Source organism: Pelmatolapia mariae, linkage group LG10_11, assembly GCF_036321145.2.
Source record: "Pelmatolapia mariae isolate MD_Pm_ZW linkage group LG10_11, Pm_UMD_F_2, whole genome shotgun sequence".
Classification (NCBI taxonomy): Eukaryota; Metazoa; Chordata; class Actinopteri; order Cichliformes; family Cichlidae; genus Pelmatolapia; species Pelmatolapia mariae.
In genome coordinates, this window is record NC_086236.1 from 37376781 (window position 1) to 37397617 (window position 20837).

Below are 20837 nucleotides of genomic sequence, written 5' to 3' on the forward strand. Positions count from 1 at the left end.
GATGCAAACGAGACTGAAGACTATCAAAGTAAAACAGGAAGTAACACACACTGAGACTCAGACACATGAACTGAACAGTGAGACTTGGGATAAACAGACATGGAGACACGATACTCCGGGGACACGACTGGGAGACTGCACATAGAAAAGAAGTAACATCACGAGAAACCAAGGACTAGAAGCAAAGATAAACTTAGAAACACAAAGTAGTAATATTATATTCACAACAGACTTAAATCATCTCTAAAATCCCAATGAAAGAATCATGAGTCCATAATAAATTCAAAAACTGGGTCACAGACCCAGGACTGTGACTTATTTATTATTTACCATGTCTTATTTATTGATTTCATTATGATTACTTTGCACAAGTGTTTCAGTACGTTCCTTCCCAATGAATTGTTTCCTTCTATCTCCTGCCTCTCCTGCTGCTGTAGTACTCTACGTCCTGATACAAGCCAGAGAAGCCGACAGAGAACTCGCGTAGTGACAAGGACAGCCAATCCCATGTTTAACCACACCATGGTGTATGATGGCCTCCAACCAGAGGATCTCAGGGAGGTCTGCATTGAGATCACAGTGTGGGATCATGACCAACTCCACAATCACTACATGGGTGGTCTGAGGCTTGGCCTGGGAACAGGTGAAAGTTTACTCCATTGTCAGACTATCAGGTACAAATGTGAGCTATGCAAACTCTTTTCCACCTGACACTGAACCTGGCCTTCACTTCTCAACCCAGTACAGTCTCAATACCTGACATGACAGGGCGGGGCTAGGTCTCACAATGAGATCACCCGAAACCTTGGCTGATTGTGACCCACACCCGTTTTCACACCTTGGCTTGTGTGATTAGGTAGAGGATCATCAGGGGGTCCATTGTCCCTCTCGGTGGGGGGACACTCCCATAGAGCTTAAATCTGGGACTCTCCACCCTTTGACCCTAGAACTGAAGAAGCTTCTCGGATGAGAGGTGAAACGTCTTCAAGCCACTTAAAGAAGTCCAGAGGCTTTTCTTTCCAAGCTCCTTAGACAATATAAGGAGGTGAAAGCAAAGGAAGCCCTGTTGTCAAAGGGTCAGAGGTAAGTTACACTGTGGTCTACAGTAGACCAGAGGTGGGCAAACTGTTTGGCACAAGGGCTTTAACGTTTTTTAAAATGTGAAAGAGAGGCCGGGGGAGGTGTATGGGGATAGGGTAAAGTAACCTAATTTACCCCATCCCCACCTAAGGGAAGTTACCTACATACTTTATTCAATATTAGTGGGAACAGTATTGTTGGTCACAATATCGATGTTTGATGTCAGTTTAGTTGTGGCAATTCTCAGGACAGCTTTTGGTGTTCATCAGTTTTCTGGGCTTTGTGCTGTGCTTTATTAAGATAACTCTTTATTGTCATTGCACAGTCATCCATAGTACAATAGTACAATGAAATAGGAAAACTGTCCCACGTCGGCACTACGACACAACACCACACAGTAACTTAAGTAATAAAAAGAAGAAAAATGAGTGTATATTTATTGCACATTGTTATTATTGCACATTATTATCATTATTGCACCTTCTATCTCCTAAATATTATTATTGTTATTGTTGTTATTGTTGTTACTCCCTAAAAAAGTCCAGGGAGGTAGCCAATCAGGTCAGCTGTTGGCATTGATCAGGGCTGTTGCCCTGTTGTAAAAGCTGTCCTTGAGTCTATTTGTCCCGGACCTCAGCAGCCTGAACCTCCTGCCAGCCGGCAGCAGCTTAAACACCCGGTGTCCTGGGTGTGTACAGTCCCGTAGGATGCTGCGTGCCCTCTTGAGACAGCGCGTGCTGTACAGGTCCTTCAGGGAGGGAAGAGGATGTCCAACAATTTTTTGGGCCATATTGATGAGCCTCTGAAGTGCCTTTTTGTGTGCTGTGGTGCAGCTGGAGAACCACACACAGATGCAGTATGTCAGCACACTTTCAATGGAGCAGCGGTAGAAGACGGTCAGCAGCTCCTTCTTCAGGTCCATTTTTCTGAGGCTTCTCAGAAAATGGAGACGCTGTTGGGCCTTCTTTAAAACCACAGAGGTGCTAGAGCTCCATTGGAGGTCTGTGTCTATGTGCACACCCAGGAATATGAAACTGGAGACCCTTTCCACGCACTCCCTGTTGATGCTGATAGGCTGCAGCTCAGACTTCCTCCTTCTGAAGTCGACTACCGGCTCTTTTGTCTTGGTGATACTGAGGTCCAGGTTGTTGTCTGCACACCAATCTGACAGCCTCTGAACCTCAGCTCTGTACGCCGTCTCGTCTCCCCCAGAGATGGTGTTCAGTGAAAGTTTGCTCACACATGTAAGTAGAGCCAAACAACACCAGCATCTTCTGTGCCATCTCTTGGAGGTTTGGAGGCTGCGGTTTCACTTTGTGAATTCTAAAACTTATCCAGTTTCATGGAGTTAAACTTTAGAAACTTCTTTAGAATAGCGTAATACTAAAGCTCTATCAGTTTACATTGTAACTCCTGTAGTGCTGTTTTAGGGTCCAGTGACACTAACTGGAGTCAATTCTCAGTCTTTTCAAAATCTGAGAATTGGCTGCAGACTTCTCTGTGCAGATCTTCCAGTGATATCTTGTATTTCTTCCCATGTTGAAGGGCCTCCCTGTTTCAGTGTGAGGAAACGAGCGAATGTGTCGCCCAAAATCTGTCTTGAGAATGAAGCAAATCATTTTGGCTTTGAAGGCTTTCACATTATATTTCATGCACAAATTGATGTTTCCGTTGTAGCTTTGTGTTCTGCACATTCATGCATGTATCTCCTGTTTTGAACTTCGGCACTAGCTGAGATACTTATCCCAAAGTTAACAAGTCGGCCTTAGAGTGTTAAAGTAAGTTGTGGTGGTCAGCATTAGTTTGTGCAGAGGAAAAATACATCCAACTCAGGGTTTTCCTCTTTCACTTTATCCTGGATTCTTGTCAGCAGCTCAATGTTATTTACTGTCAAATTCAGCAATCCATCTGCAGTGACATTCACAAGTTTACGCCATGGGTATTTACATCGTGACGTGGACAATACAACCACAAGTAGTAATACTCCTGGGAAACATTTAGGAAAACTGGTGGGAATGTCTTGTGTATCCGCCATGGGGCGCTGTCATTTACAGACTTACTACACTTTATATTCAAACCTTTTAAATGTTTTTTAAAGGGGTTTCTGTGATTATACAGAATCATAATGTTGAAGCTTTCATGTAGATATTCACTTACAGCAAACAAGCAAGATAGAAGGCAGAAAATGATGCTGGCACTTTATGGTTATTGCTGATTTGTTTTGTTTGAAGCACAAATTAATTGTTAAACTGCACTGCTAATGTTTTTATTTAGTAAAATTCAGTTCATTATTTAGTGGTCCTGTCAGAGAAAGGTGCGTTTGGGATACAACAGGTCAGGCAAAGAGCGCTCTGATAATAATGGATCTTTGTGCGTTTCTCTCTTTAAACAAATATGGCAGGAACATGTGCTGCTCTGCTGTCTAAGCCAGCGGTTCTCAAACTTTGCACAGTCAGTACCACCTCAGAAAATATACGGCCCTTAGAGTGCCACCCTTATGATTAAAGTACAGTAGTATCTGCCTATTTAACAACATATACAGTTTACACGAGACAATTTTATTTCTTATATGAATGTTATTTAACTGCCACAAACAGTCATAACTGTACTTGACTGAAACGCCCATCATGTGACAAAATGACTGCATTAAAACATTCAACAGCTTCATGAAAACAATCGAAACATAAACAACAAATTTCCCACTTGTGGCACTAATAAAGATTGATCTTATCTTATTTGGTGGTCATTGGCAACTTGGCCTCTGTACCTAAAGGGACGTGCATGGCTCTGTAAACACAGTTCTGTGAGCTCACCTTCAGCCTTAGACTTGATTCAGCATCCAATCTGCTTCTGTATTTTGTCTTTATGAAGGCGAGTGAAGAGAAGACCTTCTCATAGATACGTGGTCGCAAATGGAAAGAGAAAGTACACGGCCTTGTCTGAAAGTGCCGGGTATTCGCTGCGCAGTGAACCCTGTGATGGTTTCATGCATTCATTACTAAGAACATCGCCGCACTCTGCGCACAGCGTCCTGGGCTCATCCTCTGTCCCGCTCCAAAAGAATCTGAACTTGATGTGACTTCAATCACGTCTTCACTGTTTTGCGTCGTTTGATGCTATCGTGCACCAGAAGTTTCACCGGTATTGCCAAAGTTGCTACCAGCACTTGTGCTGGGTTCACTGCCGTCGGCTTCAGTTTCTGCTGTGCTGGTCAAAATATTCACTGCAGTTCTCCTTTTGATACTTCCTGTTTGGAGCCAGGATCGCTTCGCTTTTGAACTGTCATTTTTCATTCGTCCACTTGCCATCACGACTCAGTTTGTCAACCCTTTGAGCTACTAGTTAGGTTGGCCCAGTCAGCGTGCCTATTGAATATACCTTTTCAAAAAAAAGACAAAATCTAGTTTAAACTCAATTTCGGTTATCTTGCGGTAAAGAACATTTAATGTATGCATATTTTAAATAATTATTTAATCTTAAAAAAAGTCTTGAAGACTTCCTGCGTACCACTAGAGGGAGCCCACGTACCATCAGTGGTACGCATATGTAGCACTTGGTAAAGTGTAAAGCTAAAATATGTCTAAAACATTGCACAAATCTGTTGGTATTTGGGCTATTCAGCTATATGTTTGGGTTTTTGGCTGCTACATGTTTTCCACCAGTAGAGGGCAGTCACGGAAAAAAGAAAAGAAAAAAATGTTCTGTAAAAAAAAAGAAAAAAGGAAGAGAGTATTCTTGGGTTCTGTATGTAAAAGCCACGGTTCTGGAGTACCCAAATAAACTCGGTTTGCTGTCTACACCAAGTTGTCCTGGAGTGGTGTAACACATACCACAGAGTGAGAACGACTGTTCTAAGCAAAGAAACTAAATGAACTAAATGTCAGATCATTCAATCCAGTGGAAAGGACTCTGCATATTTTTAAGTTGCACTTTATTATAAATTCAAGATGATGTCACAAGGTTTACAGATATATTAACTCCAGTTTAATTAATATACCATATATTCTGTTATACTGTGATTAAATTTTCTAAAGGATGAAACACATCAGTGGGATTCACACAGGTGGCATCCACTGAATAATGCCGAAAGTAAGCAGGCATTACTGTGATCTTTGCCGCGATGACTGTTAATTAGTTTGGAAAGCCAGCGCTTAAATGGACTACCACACAGCAGCTTTTCACTGACCTCATTAATCACCCAGAATGTTTAAACGAGCGTTTCCAGTTTAGAACTGCATTCAAGAAAACTCTGACCTCAGAATATCACTCTTCTTATCATTGGTAATTTTGAGAGCATGTGCGCTCCTCAGGAGAAATTGCCACTTTCAACAAAAACTAAAAATTCAAGTAGGAAAACCTTAAATGTATGGACATCACAGTAATCTAGACATCACTTTATTGGCGGCCTTCTAATGTCCCATTTTTGTGAAAGGCAGGAGGTGCCTGGAAGGCACAAAGGTTGCTTTGTGACTGCCACACACAGTCCTGTGAGTTAGCCCAAACAGGTCATAAGAGTTACACACCCGTCTGCATACATCGAGCTAATACTGGTCTAATACACTGTTGCAGCCCCAGGGGAGAGGCCACCGACGACTCATTGGACTTTTCATGCTGATGTTAACGTGTTTAAGTTACAGTCTGATAACAGCTGTTCCAGTTAACTTGTGTTCATGTCTCACTGTTATTGTTAATGTACAACGGGAATCACAGCTGTGTTTGTTCGGTGTGGCTAGCAATGAGCACAATGGCTGAGACTGATGTGCCTCTGGTCACTGTTTCTGTTTGGTTGATGCTAATAAAGTTTTTTTTGTTTGATTGGTGTAAAGAACACAGGACCTGCAAGTAAAGGCAGAGCTTTAGGCAGCTACACTCAGAAAAATAAAGGTGCCAACTGGAACCAAAAGTGGTTCTTTAGACTGGTGCCACAAAGAACCTTTCAAACAATGGTTCTTTGAAGAACCATTTCTTTCAGTGGTTCATTGAAGAACCTTTAAAGGTTTTTCAAAGAACTTTTTTTTTAAATGGTTCTTTGAAGAACTATTTTTAAAAAGGTCTTTCAAATGGTTCTTTAAAGACCCATCTTAAAGAACCCTTTTCTGGGTGGTTCTTTAAAGAACCTTTCAAAATAAAATGCATCTTAAATTGAATTAAATAGAGTAGGGTAAAATAAATACAAGCACATAGACATATATTAATGGTTTATTGGCACTTGGTATTACAGAAAAAGACAAAAAGGCATTTTAACGCTATGCACAACACCACTACTAATAATAGCATATAAGACATTTAAACAGTAATAATTAAATATCTTTACTATACTATAAATAAATACATATAAATATTATACTATAGATAAAACAACAATTATTACATTAGAAATAGCAATACTTTCATAACAGACAATTAAACAACACATTTTCATCAGCATGTTTGCATTTTCAGTAAAACTATTTCAAGAACAATCTTTTTATTTAAATTATCAATGAACTGCAGCCTTAAGTTATGTAAGTTAAGTTTAATGTGATGACTCATGGTCCTTTGTTAGTCCACACTGGGACAATTTCAGTCTCTCACCTGCACTATGCTGGCAATCTAGGAGATATTTAATGCATTTGCCACTCTTTGCACAGCTACTGGTACAGGTGTAGTCAGAGTTCCCAAATTGAGAACAAATGCCTCCAAAAAGCAAAATGTCTTTTTTAGTTCACTTGGATAGGTGTAACCCGTTCAAGTGTTACGCCTGTTGTTGTTGCGTTGTGTTCTGGCGTGAAAGTAAGGGGCAGGAGACAGTACTGGATCTTTGGCTCTTTACTGTACATCTGCAACACAGAAATATGGATCTGATCTGTGTGTGTCATGCGTCTGCCAGTACACCTCTCCTCCGGCCATGCTGAAAGGAGCTGTGCCTGACACTTCATTAATACTACAATAATATAATAAATCAAATACATCAAATTGTTTTAAAACCTTAACTTAAGCTCTCAAAAACAAAAAGCACAAAATAAATAATATGTCACTGAAAATTCATCAAAAACAACTTATAAGAACAATAAACAAAATAATTCAAAATCAAATAAACAGTCAGATAAATACAATTCAATAACCAGGACCCAATATTCTAGTGCTTATAATTCAAACATTATACTTCAGTACAATCATATTAATAACCGCCATCCAACAGGCAATACAACACTGTACCATAAAAACAATGAATGAAAGACTGCATCTCTAACACATGAGAACATCTCCATACCTGAAACACAGAAATATGGATCTGATCTGTGTGTGTCACGCGCCTGCCAGTACACCTCTCCTGACGAAGGAAAAAAGAGTGCACGCTGTTAAAAAAAACTGCCGCGAGTACGCTCACAAGCCGCTAGCGATCAGGCTAAGTTAGCATGCTAGCATTTCAGCTGCGTTCTCGGCTAAAACTCATTAAAAAAGTATATTAGCAAACTCCGCCCTCCACAAAACGTATCCCGAATGAGTCTCTTAATGACAAACAAAAACGCTGCGGTTCAGCTGTATTCACATTGCAGCTTGGGCTCTGAACAAACTTTAATTAGCAGAGAGCAACGTGGCGGAACTTACCTCCGGCCATGCTGAAAGGAGCTGTGACCGGGGCACACATGCACGTGCCTACGTCACTACGCAGCGCGCACACAGACTCAGATCACACAGGTAGTCTAAGGAGCTTGGAAAGAAAAGCGTCTGGACTTCTTAAAGTTGCTTGAAGACGTTTCACCTCTCATCCGAGAAGCTTCTTCAGTTCTAAGGTCAAATGGCCGAGAGTCCCAGATTTAAACCCAGTGGGAGAATCCCCCCAAAGAGGGACAAAGGACCCCCTGGTGATCCTCTAATCACATGAGCCAAGGTGTGAAAGCGGGTGTGGGACCTAATCAGCCAGGGTTTCGGGTGAGCTCATTGTTAAACCTGGCCCCACCCTATCATGTGAATTCCTGAGGTCAGATGGCCCAGAATGTGAGTGGGCGTTAAGGCGTCTGGGAAGGGATCTCAAAACTGGATTATAGATGGCAGACAATTGGTGTCGTAAACCACCGCCTCTGTTCAAAGATGGTCGCTCACAGTGGACGTAGATGGCCTCTTTCACTCCTCTTTCAAACCATCTGTCCTCTCTGTCCAAAATGTGAACATTGGCATCCTCGAAAGAGTGACCTTTATCCTTAAGATGCAGATGGACTGCTGAGTCTTGTCCCGTGGAGGTGGCTCTTCTATGTTGTGCCATGCGCTTGTGAAGTGGCTGTTTGGTCTCTCCAATATAGAGGTCTGGGCATTCCTCGCTGCACTGTACAGCATACACCACGTTGTTAAGTCTGTGTTTTGGAGTTTTGTCTTTCGGGTGAACCAGTTTCTGTCTGAGTGTGTTGCTGGGTCTGAAGTACACTGGGATGTCGTGCTTGGAGAAAACTCTCCTGAGTTTCTCTGATACACCAGCTACATAGGGGATGACAACGTTGTTGCGTCTGTCTTTCTTATCCTCCCTCGCTGGTGTCTGATCTTCTTTTCTGTGCATCTTTGCTGACTTCATGAACGCCCATTTGGGATAACCGCAAGTTTTGAGTGCTTCCTTTACATGTGTGTGTTCCTTCTTTTTCCCTTCAGGCTTAGAGGGAACATGTTCTGCCCGGTGGTGTAGGGTCCTGATTACTCCAAGTTTGTGTTCCAGAGGGTGATGGGAGTCAAAGAGGAGGTACTGGTCCGTGTGTGTGGGCTTCCGGTAAACTTCAATGTTGAGGTTGCCGTTTTCTTCAATGTGCACAGCGCAGTCTAGGAAGGGCAAGCAGTTGTCCTTTGTGTCTTCCCTGGTGAACTTGATGTTTTTTATCCACGGCGTTAATGTGCGCAGTGAAGGATTCCACTTCTTGTGTTTTGATTTTGACCCAGGTGTCGTCTACATATCTGTACCAGTGGCTGGGTACTCTCCCTTTAAAAGAGCCAAGAGCCTTTCTTTCCACTTCCTCCATGTAAAGGTTGGCTACAATAGGTGACACGGGGGAGCCCATGGCACAGCCATGTTTTTGTCTGTAGAAGGTGCACCGTAGTCCTAAACACAACGGATTACCACACAAAGATCACTACTCTCCTCAGTGACAACAATACCTACGAAGCCTTAAAGCGAGACCCCACAAGCAGCTACAAAAAGAAAGTTATAGCTTGCCTTCAAGACCTTGAAAGGGACAAAATCATCGACCGCCTCACATATCACCGCCTTTATCCAGGGGATGCCATACCCTGCATTTATGGACTTCCTAAGATCCACAAGGAAGGTGTCCCTCTCAGACCCATAGTCAGTAGCATAAACTCAGCCACTTATAACATTGCGAAACACCTTGCTACCATCCTTGCACCTCTGGTGGGGAACACCCCACACCACATCAAGAACTCCACCGACTTCACCGACAAGGTCGAGAAACTTACCCTGGATCCAGATGAAACCATGGTGTCCTTTGATGTAGTCTCACTCTTCACTTGCATACCCACCACGGAGGCAGTGGAGACTGTCAGAAAACGATTACAAGAAGACAACTCCTTGGAGGACAGGACCAACTTCACACCCGATCAGATCTGCACACTGTTAGACCTCTGCCTCACCACTACATATTTCAAGTACAACGAGGGTTTCTACAGACAAAAACATGGCTGTGCCATGGGCTCCCCCGTGTCACCTATTGTAGCCAACCTTTACATGGAGGAAGTGGAAAGAAAGGCTCTTGGCTCTTTTAAAGGGAGAGTACCCAGCCACTGGTACAGGTATGTAGACGACACCTGGGTCAAAATCAAAACACAAGAAGTGGAATCCTTCACTGCGCACATTAACGCCGTGGATAAAAACATCAAGTTCACCAGGGAAGACACAAAGGACAACTGCTTGCCCTTCCTAGACTGCGCTGTGCACATTGAAGAAAACGGCAACCTCAACATTGAAGTTTACCGGAAGCCCACACACACGGACCAGTACCTCCTCTTTGACTCCCATCACCCTCTGGAACACAAACTTGGAGTAATCAGGACCCTACACCACCGGGCAGAACATGTTCCCTCTAAGCCTGAAGGGAAAAAGAAGGAACACACACATGTAAAGGAAGCACTCAAAACTTGCGGTTATCCCAAATGGGCGTTCATGAAGTCAGCAAAGATGCACAGAAAAGAAGATCAGACACCAGTGAGGGAGGATAAGAAAGACAGACGCAACAACGTTGTCATCCCCTATGTAGCTGGTGTATCAGAGAAACTCAGGAGAGTTTTCTCCAAGCACGACATCCCAGTGTACTTCAGACCCAGCAACACACTCAGACAGAAACTGGTTCACCCGAAAGACAAAACTCCAAAACACAGACTTAACAACGTGGTGTATGCTGTACAGTGCAGCGAGGAATGCCCAGACCTCTACATTGGAGAGACCAAACAGCCACTTCACAAGCGCATGGCACAACATAGAAGAGCCACCTCCACGGGACAAGACTCAGCAGTCCATCTGCATCTTAAGGATAAAGGTCACTCTTTCGAGGATGCCAATGTTCACATTTTGGACAGAGAGGACAGATGGTTTGAAAGAGGAGTGAAAGAGGCCATCTATGTCCACTGTGAGCGACCATCTTTGAACAGAGGCGGTGGTTTACGACACCAATTGTCTGCCATCTATAATCCAGTTTTGAGATCCCTTCCCAGACGCCTTAACGCCCACTCACATTCTGGGCCATCTGACCTCAGGAATTCACATGATAGGGTGGGGCCAGGTTTAACAATGAGCTCACCCGAAACCCTGGCTGATTAGGTCCCACACCCGCTTTCACACCTTGGCTCATGTGATTAGAGGATCACCAGGGGGTCCTTTGTCCCTCTTTGGGGGGATTCTCCCACTGGGTTTAAATCTGGGACTCTCGGCCATTTGACCTTAGAACTGAAGAGGCTTCTCGGATGAGAGGTGAAACGTCTTCAAGCAACTTTAAGAAGTCCAGACGCTTTTCTTTCCAAGCTCCTTAGACTACGATGACCTGGATGACTGAGAACCTTCACAGACATCACACAGGTAGGAAAGTCAGATGTAAAACGAAATATTTAATTAAATAAAGGGGTGTTTTGGGTGAAATTCACAAGTATTTAACACATATGTTACATAGGCAACATTGTAGACATGGTACAGGGAGAAGACAATACCCATCGCCAATGAAATGTCCATTTCCCCACTGTCCAGAATCATTTTTTGTCCATCCATCTGGACATTGACCTCAGTTGAATCACTCAAGGGCTTGCCGTCACTGCTGCTGAGTACGATTGTAGGTATTGGGCTGTGTGGATCCTGAAACAGAAATTAAATTCTTGAAATGAGGAGTATAGTTTAAATAAGTATAAACAACAGGTGTCCCAATGAAAGTATAAAACTCCTGTAAAATACTGGATTAGTTCAAGACTCCTCCCCCCCCCCTCACCATACCAAAAAAAATCTAAATTTACCTTATTTATGACGAAGAGATGAGAGGCATTTTCTTTGAAAATAGATGGCAGGAGAAGAACAGCTGTGTTTACTATCTGACCTGGAAAATAAAGAGAAATATGTAAATATGTTCTGGCCAATTTTGTTAATACAAAGCAGTAAAGGCCATATGAGTGCCTTCATCAGGAGTTGAATGTCTTGCAGAACATAAGCATTAGTGCAGTAAATGTATACCTAATTAACTTTTCAGTGTAATTCAGTGTAAATGTTAAGCATTTATACAAAACCCCCAAAATGTTGTTCAGTTCTGTAAGTTGCTAGCTTTAAATAATGTGAGTCCTAAAGAACTTGCAGAGCAAGTCTAGCTGCCATTGAACATTTTTTGGGACAAACATTGTGTGAATGACTGAAAATCTTCATAGACATATATATAGAATCGAGGGTATATCAGTTAAATCTTAAAGTACATCAGTGCAGAGACTAGAAAGGACGAAATGTCAGTCTGTGGATATTGTAAGGGACACTGTGTTTACTAATGTGCTGTATGTGAAACCTTAAAAAGTGGTATCTGAGATAGGAGTTGAAAATGTTTTTGCTCATTATTGCCAAGTGCCCTCACCTTTTCTTTCAGTGTCTGTCTGGCTCTCATCAACAGATTTTAAGCAGAGGCTTTTAAGGTTGCTGTTTGGGGCTATTGACACAAGCTTCGCTGCCAACTTACTGAATCCTCGGATTACTTTTTTGTCCACATCAGTTTTAAGTAACATGGAAGCCTCTTCAAGAAGCTAAAATAAAGGATAAACATATACATATTAGCTTTGTACCATAATATATACCATTATATAGCAAACCAAAACAACCATTATTTCACACATCAATTATCATTAGAGAACAAATTATAATTTTGCATTTGTTTACTTTAATTCTCAAGTACACATTGCTGTGCAAAAGGGATGTTTAGACTATTCTTCCCAAAAAACTATCATTGGCATCAGATTGGTCCAAAATTATCCTGTAGCATGAAAATAAAACCAAATAGAAAGACATAGTCAATGTGGCAATTAGAGCAGGGCGATATGGCCAAAAATATTTATCACGATATATATTTGAAAATTTGCGATAACGATATAACTGACGATATAATTGATGCGTGACAAAATACAACTCCACAACATTACTAGCGCAAAAAGACAACCTTCCATTTATTTTCACTTAAACAAGAAGCTGGTTTTTATGTGCATTAAAGCTATATAAAAATTTAACAGCGCAAATGCAAATTCCTTGCTGAAAGTTTAACCAAAAGGCATTTCCAGTAGAAATGGGCTGACATATCCTGAGCATAACCATGTATAACATCCACTGAAGTTAAAAAGAGGTGCTTTGCAACATTAAACTGCAGTGTGCAGTACGTATTTTTCGGACCATAAGGTGCACGGGATTATAAGGCACATTAAGCGAAACAAAGCAGTCAGATAAATCAAACTTTATTAAACTCATTCTTCTTGCTTCCTCCACTTCTGTACCATTGATTCATTAATGCTGTATTCTATCACAGCTGCTCTATTCCCATGTTGTTGCAGTATATTAATGACTAACCTCGTATTGTGGATGGATTATCTCAGTTGTTCTCCTGACTGAAGTTTGGTCCGTTTACAGCATCCTGCCATGCGATTGCATTTGTCTCTAACTATCAGGAACCTTAACGTTAACTTTTATAAGTGGAAAAGTGTTAGTGTTCGTCCTCCAGCTTCACTGTTTATGTTATGCTAACATAGCTGTGTCGCTAGCGATCACGTAGCACATCATTATATACCAGGTAGCCCAACTTCAGTAACCCTACAAACATCACTGCTGTTTAGTTTCCTGTCTTCATTTATGTTGGAAGTGATAGCAGAGCTGTACGTTTGAATTTTTTCAGAAATCTCTCAGTCAGAACATGCTATATCATGCTTAGGTAACTAGCGAAACTAGCGAGCTAACTTCCGCTAGCTTCCTGCTAACTTCTAACTCCGTTAAGTGTAATAAATTCTGTTTTCATGGATGCCTGGAAGTTAAACTTCATAGTTACACCTGGTAAAGCAGTAATGCTGATTGTTTTATTAAAGATGAAAGAATTTAGACAGTTTTTAACTCTCAGTGATGCTGCAGTGTTCGTTTGACCTGAAGCATACGGAGTTTAGGACCCAGATTACTCCCAGATTTAAGAGCATCTTAGTCCGACAAACACGGCAATAACGACGGCCCGCTTGCATGTTCTGCAAAAAAATGTGCTTTGTCGTGTATCTGACGGACAAACACCAAACCAGTTCCACATCACTGAAGTTGCACCATTTTTACAAACCAATTCTGGTTCATCTGTTTCACTCAACAATCGGCCATGTGCGTATGAAAACAAAGGCACTGCGCATGCGCGTTTTACTCATATTCTATCGCGATATTTCATTTTCCTATCGTTGCCTAACATTATACCGGTATTACCGTGAACGGTATAATATGGCCCAGCCCTAGTGGCAATTTCTGTTAGTGTTCTGTTAGTGTACTTTTATTACTCATGAAATAAATCTGCTGATTCAGTCACTTTGCCTGTCCTGTAGGTACGTGATTATTAGAAGTCTGTATAAATGTGCAGCACATCAGTACATATTCGTGTTTTTGCCGTGCACTATTGTTATAGTTATTTTTTGCTGCAGGTTTTGATAAAACACTCACCACAACAGGGATAGTGAGACATGGGAATTCTCGTAGAACCTCTTCAGTAGTATGCTGAAGAATGTAGTGTGTTCTGTACTTCTGTATTTTCCTGAGGTGCGTTCGAATGACATCCACATTTGGCCTAGTTTTTTGGCACTCTTGCTTAATCACTGATACATGTTGGTCGGTGCTCCTTTCATCCAAGAGGATATCCTGGTTATTAAAAAGTTTAGCAAATATTGAGAGAAAAAACAAAACAAAACAATACTTTTAACTTTTATGTACAATTTAAAATGGCAAACAAACATTGAGCATATTTAACTTGCCTTGTTTTTTTTTTTCAAAATGATACAGGGCTGGACATCTGATGATCTTTTTCTTCCTGAATTTGGAACTGAGTATTTCTGTCTCATTTTTTCAATTTCCTCTACGTCTACTAGTGGTCTTCTTTCCTTTTTAAACTTGTTCCTGAGAGACTCATGCAGAGCATCCTACAAACGATAAAAATGTAACTAATTATTCATAAATAGGTGCAACTAGGTCCTCCCTTTATACAAGACATTTACCAGAAAACTTTGAGTGACATAAAGCTGGTAGGTTTGCTGTAATCATGTCATAACCTAATTAGTTCCTATTTACAGATCTCTTCTTTAACTCTTAGGAGTTGATCGAACACATGATATAAAGGTTTGGAGCACTTTAGATTGGCTAAATACACTATAAAAGGTAGATAAAGATTAGATAAAGTATTAATGGCATTATGTCCTACAAGCATACTCATCATGATCTTTTAGTCTATATGTTAATACCTCTACCTTTTAATAATAAAAATAATAATGTATACTTTATTGATCCCCACAGGGAAATTTCTCTCTTTGCATTTAACCCATACACTCAGTGAAGCAGTGGACAGCCACTAATCAGGCGCCCGGGGAGCAGTGTGTAGGGACGGTACCTTGCTCAAGGGTACCTCAGGATAGCCGTTCAGTTGATTCAAACCCCCGACCTTCCGATCATGGGGCAACCACACTACCTACTGAGCTATCCCTGCCCTATTTTCAAATTTAATTTTTTAAATACAAAAACTACACTATCCTGATACAAAGACAAACAGAGCTAATATATTTCATAAGAAATGAAACATTAATTAATTTAAAAGAGCAATTGATATTTTATTTATTGTTTGACCATACTGCACGAGATCTGCCTCAAAAATCACAATACTAATACTTGTATTGTAGTGGCCACAAGAGAACAGATAACCTCTGAATATGTAACAATGAAAATGTTAGCATGTTACACTCGTTAGCCAATAATAAGGCAATTCAAAGACAATTTGTTGGACAGTTTTATCAATGTTTGCTTTTCAGGAATACTTACATATCCAGAGCCATAACTCTCCTTCAAAAAAGGAAAACTCAGAAGGACAGTCCTCAGAAGCTCTACATACTGCACATGAGAGGGATACCTGCAAATTTTGAATGATGAACTTAAATTCTGATGTACATACTGTATTTTAAATGAATCAAATCTTAATTATATATAGACTTACATTGTCTCATTACTCAAGTGGTCAAACAGTGCTTGAATAAGCAAGTTTTTTGAGTCTGTTCTTGGTGGGTGACTTTAGTGCTGCATCTTTATTGGTCAACGCAGTGAGCACAGCTGGAGGAAACTGCACTTTGCAGTTAAACATAGGTTGGAGTGCTGGCACAATATGCTTTTCTTTGTGTTGCCTTCCACTGCAAGAAGAAGTAAGAAGTATGTTTAGAGTTTGTTACAAGACATGAATATGCGTGTCCTTGTGTCCTGCATCAGGAATATCCGCATATTTAAAACGCACAATAACAGCTGCTGAACTACAGAAACATCATAACAGAGAGTAAGAGTGGCTGTGACATTTCAATTTTGAAAGTAAATGGGTGTGTGATGCACATCAACGCTGGAGAAACAGAACAGGGCTTACATCAACCCCTTGCCCCCCACCCTCCAACACCGTAAACCTAGGGGAAATACTGAATTGTATGAATGTACAATTCAGTGAATCATGTCCAGTCAACTTAAGACTCACTCTTTCAGCTTCTCTACAGCAGACAAGAATTTCACTTGGTCTTTCACTTTTGGAAAAAGACGCTCACTCATTCTTTCAGTCATCTGCAACAGTGCTACCTTCTCAGGTATTAGAGCAGGTTTGGAGGTGCAGTCATTCTGTCCAAAACTAAAATTCCTTATGCTGTCATTCACCTCTTGGATAGTAACGGTTTGGTCCTTGTGCAAGGCTTTTAAAACAGACTTCAAAACAAGAGGAATGACCCCCTCAAGAAAATCATGCATTACATCAGGTGGGAATGCATTTGTGGTATCAAAATATGACAGCTTGTTGAAGGCACATGGGCCAGTTACACCATACACTGACCTACAGTGGGGGTCATCTTCAACACATTGCAGATGGTATGCATGAACAGTCTTTGTCCTAAGAACACAATCTCCCTCACTAATGATCTTAGACAGGTCCTCGTAATGACACATACAAAACCTGCATATTCTACCATTACTGAATGAGCAGCTAAAACCTGCAAGTGTGTGAGAGGTTAGGTTGTCTGCAGATATTGTGGCCAGACCACCTTTGATGCAGTACTGTCTGTCTTCAAATTTTAATCGTAATCCACGTTCTTGCAAAACCTGTAGGTCACAAATTAATGGTTCTAATATTTTCTCAAATTCATATGTTTTCACCAATCTATGTTTGACAAGTATCAACAGATGAATATGTCTTAAAACAGATCTGTCTTTTGGTGGAATATTTCCCAAAGTAAAATAAAATGCAGACACTTTATGTAGAAGTTTCTTTGATCCGAATGGATTAGCAACTTCAAATTCATCACTGTACAACTGAATTCTCAAATGTGGGTTGTCTGTGTTAAAAAAAAAATCACTTTCTTTGTAAATTTTCCCATCACTAAAATCTGTTAAGGTTTCAGGAGCACGGGGATCTGGCCTAAAAAGTTGTCTTAAAATGTTAGGATCATTACATATTAATTCTAAGACTTTTAGAAGTGAAATATACTGAAAAGTGTCCTGTTTCCCAGTAAAAGGATCTATCCCCAGGATACATTCAACAGGTTCAATCAGGTTTAATTTCTCAACACAGTATCTGTCTAGTTGATATGTGTTGCTGACTGCACTAGAGCAATGTTCTACCAAACTACTGTCATCAATATAATGAAAACTTGATATATCAAAATTAAGAGTCTGCAAACATTTAGTAAATATCTCCCTATAGTTTTCAATAAAATACTTGAAAAGTGACTCTACTTCACTAAGAACAAATGTTTGAACTTTTCTATTTACAATACTTTTCTCTTGAAGATTCAAGGAAAACAATGCCAGTTGTTTTCTCACAGTCTCTGTAAAGTTCTCTATAAGTTCACTCAGAGCTCGTTCAGATGATTGGGGAAATTCAACAGTTTCCTGGATGACAGGGTCACAGTCTGGGGCAGACTCTAATCCTTGTTTCTGATATTTATGTTTCTTCCTTATGTGATTTTTCAAAGATTTCACAGACAAAAACTTTCTGGGACAATCTTCTAGTCCGCAGACAATGAAGAATCCACATTCACTTTCATGGTATATCTGTTGATGTTTCAGCAGTTTTTCATATGTTGGTTTTCTTGTGGAGCACCGTGGACACTGATATGGCACATCCATAGAAATGCTCACCTGCAAAGAACTGTTGATAATCTGCCAATTCATTTTCCCCAAGCCAAAGAGATACTTCTCCAACAGTCCACTGCTGAGCCATGATCTGTTAAAACAAAACAAAATGCCATTACATTGTTTTATTCTGTGATTGTTTTATTTTTTGTTCATTCATTTTCCAAGCCACTTTATCGTCATAAGGATCGGAGGGGTGCTGGAGCCTATCCCACCTGTTTTTTTAGGCGGGGTAAACCCTGGACAGGTTGCCAGTCCATGGCAGGGCCGTCATTCAGATATGTATGTCTTTGGATTGTGGGTGGAAACCCACACAGAAACAGGGAGAACATGCAAACTCCACACAGAAAGGCACCCGATTGACCCCGGGAATTGAACAGTCTTTCTAGCTGTGAGGCAACAGCGCTAACCACTATACCACCGTTTATTCTAACTTTTGAGCCTTCTTCAGATAAAAATGGATTATTTTATGCTTTGGATTATCTGGTCTTGTTAGTATGACGACCTCTTTTTTGCCTAATGTATGATGTTGGATAAATGAAATGTACATAAAAAATTTAACTATATTAAAAAAGGACATTATCTTGATAACATCAAATGACTGGAGCATAATTTGTCAACTACTCTGAAAATAAGTTATACAGTAACAGTCAAAGACACAACTTCTCATGTGTCACATTTCTATTTATTCAAAACACTTATGCATTGCTGTATTTTATACAGCTACTCCACAATTCAAAGTACAGGCTACTGAATTTATGAGTTTTGTAGACCAGACAGAGCTCACACAACAGGCTTCAGGCGCCATTTTGGTGACTTTAACAATATTATTAATTTTAATATCTGTCTAGCTGACATTAGTTTATGTACGCAGCACACAATAGAGCCACATATTTTAGAGGCCAAATTAATTGGGAGCACCTTCACTTAATTGTAACAGTGGTTTTGTTAGGAAAACAGTTCTATATACCACTAAACTGCGTTAACGTCAAAGGCTAACGTATCTAACATAGCTAACCATTACTGTTAGCACAACATTAACAGCAAGCTACAATGACGAGTAACAAAAATAAAACAATAAAAAGGTTTTATGAAAATGTTTTACCTTTTCCAACAGTCCAGGAATCCAGAATCCTTTAAAGACCAGGTACTGAAGACTGTTATCCACCGTCACTGTCCGAGAGAAAGTTTTTTATTTCCCTTAGAAAGTTCAAGGCTCGCGCGACTGTGTGCGCATGCGCATCCCTACAGTTGCCCCCCCCTCCCCCCCTTTGGTTGTACGACGTGTTCTAACGTCTCTCTCACTCTCCATCTCTCTCTCTCTCCCTGTCATTTATTTGGCTCGACACAAATAATAATAAATTGCGCAGTGATAAACAAGTACTCAGATCACATGTGCAATTGTTATTTACTTATATTATTTTATAATTTGACTTTACATACTGCTGGGTGGTTTGTAAAGTTCACAGTAACTAGTGTTATCATTATGCTATATTTTCTAATATATATATATATATATATATATATATAGAGAGAGAGAGAGAGAGAGAGAGAGAGAGAGAGAGATCTGATATAGATCAGTATCTGAATCTGTCTAATATCCCCCGAATGGATTGTTAATTTATAAATTCACCATATTCATAAACGTCTTAATAATAAATTCTATATTCTGTTACCACATTATTTGTGATCAGTGGGTTTGCAGGGTGGTTGCTGGGGGTCTTTAGACTTTGGCCCCCAGCACCCACCCTGCATATTTTTAAGCAAGTGTTTCTAACTTTAATTTGAATATTCAGTATCCCACCATCTGCCCCCCCCTCCCCCCCGCACACGCACACAAACAAAACACACAGTATAATTCACACCCTCATTAAAATGAATGAATATTTATGTCATTTTACACCGACAAACTCAGATAGCTAAGGATGAAGAACCTTTTGTTGTTTAAAGAACCATTTGTAATAGCTAAAGAACCATCTTGAAAATAAAAAGGTTCTTTGACGTATGATGGTTCTTTAAAGAACCATAGAGACATCTGAAGAACCATTTAAGAACCCTAATTTTTCTGAGTGTATATGTGGCTCAAGACTTTTGTAAGGAAATTTAAAGGATAAATATTTGTTTGTAACAGTAAAAATGTAGTTTATGCTCATAATTCAAACTGAAGTGTGAACTAGTAATAAACTAACAAACAATGAGCTCAATGAAAAATGATGTTTTAGCAGCCTCACACACAACCTCCACATCTGGATCTCTGAGGAATATTTTATTCTTTATTACATTTTCTTTTAAATTTTGTAAATTTATTAGATTAAAATGAAATTGAATGGGAATAGTTTTGGTGATCTGCAGTGCAAAATGTCTGAATACTAAAACTGACTGTAAAAAAAACCTTTTTACATTTTAACAGGTGAAAATATTTAAAATGAATGAAAGTTGTCATAGAATGTGAAATTAAATTCAGTTTCATTTATAAACATCCAAATTACAGCAACAGTAACCTCAAGGGGCTTTATATTTAACCCTAAGGGGAAAGGTAACTACCCGAGTCAAAGCTTTTGTGAAGAAAGCGCTCTTGATGACGAGTAAAAGGACGTGTTTTTAGTCTAAAGGAGGAGGGGGGACTCCCGGCAGCTGCATCTATAGCTTCGGCCTCTTGATGAAACCTGTCATACAAATCCCTCTGTCACCCTCTGTAACCTCAGAATTGTCATTAATGCCTCTAACAAACATCAGGAGCTGAGCTGTGTCTTAATGTATGATGTCTTGATGTTGGAATCATAAATATGTGAGCATGGACAGAATAAATTTGCCTTGGTAAAGGTCAGAGGTGTTTGGAGTGCATCATCTAGTGACATCTACCTGGTATTGCAGGAAAATGCAATAAAATTTTGTA

At 40.2% G+C, this 20837-nt stretch overlaps 2 protein-coding genes across 2 annotated transcripts in view; one reads left to right on the plus strand and one right to left on the minus strand.

The window, feature by feature from the left end:
• LOC134636997 (synaptotagmin-like protein 2) overlaps window positions 1–20837 on the plus strand; it is a 33748-nt gene that overhangs the window by 12069 nt on the left and 842 nt on the right. Inside the window, exon 15 of the mRNA XM_063487304.1 lies at window positions 438–643. Coding sequence (XP_063343374.1) covers window positions 438–643 — 206 coding nt within the window. The remainder of the gene's footprint in view (window positions 1–437; window positions 644–20837) is intronic.
• Window positions 1643–19157, minus strand: LOC134636998 (uncharacterized). Its single transcript, XM_063487306.2, has 11 exons — window positions 19047–19157; window positions 17948–18032; window positions 15780–15969; window positions 15608–15695; window positions 14554–14718; window positions 14246–14440; window positions 12156–12321; window positions 11557–11636; window positions 11260–11401; window positions 7334–7393; window positions 1643–2283 (listed from the first exon to the last, which is right to left on the minus strand). Coding segments are annotated over exons 3-11 (1539 nt in total). The 5' UTR covers window positions 15782–15969; window positions 17948–18032; window positions 19047–19157.

Excerpts from the sequence above, each read along its gene's own strand:
- LOC134636998 (XM_063487306.2), bottom strand. Across the intron at positions 12,322-14,245 it reads GTCTCACTATCCCTGTTGTG|CTTCTTGAAGAGGCTTCCAT; the intron begins GTGAGTGTTTTA and ends CCTTTATTTTAG. Across the intron at positions 2,284-7,333 it reads TCCATATTTCTGTGTTTCAG|ACGAGACGGCGTACAGAGCT; the intron begins GTATGGAGATGT and ends TCTCTGGGGGAG.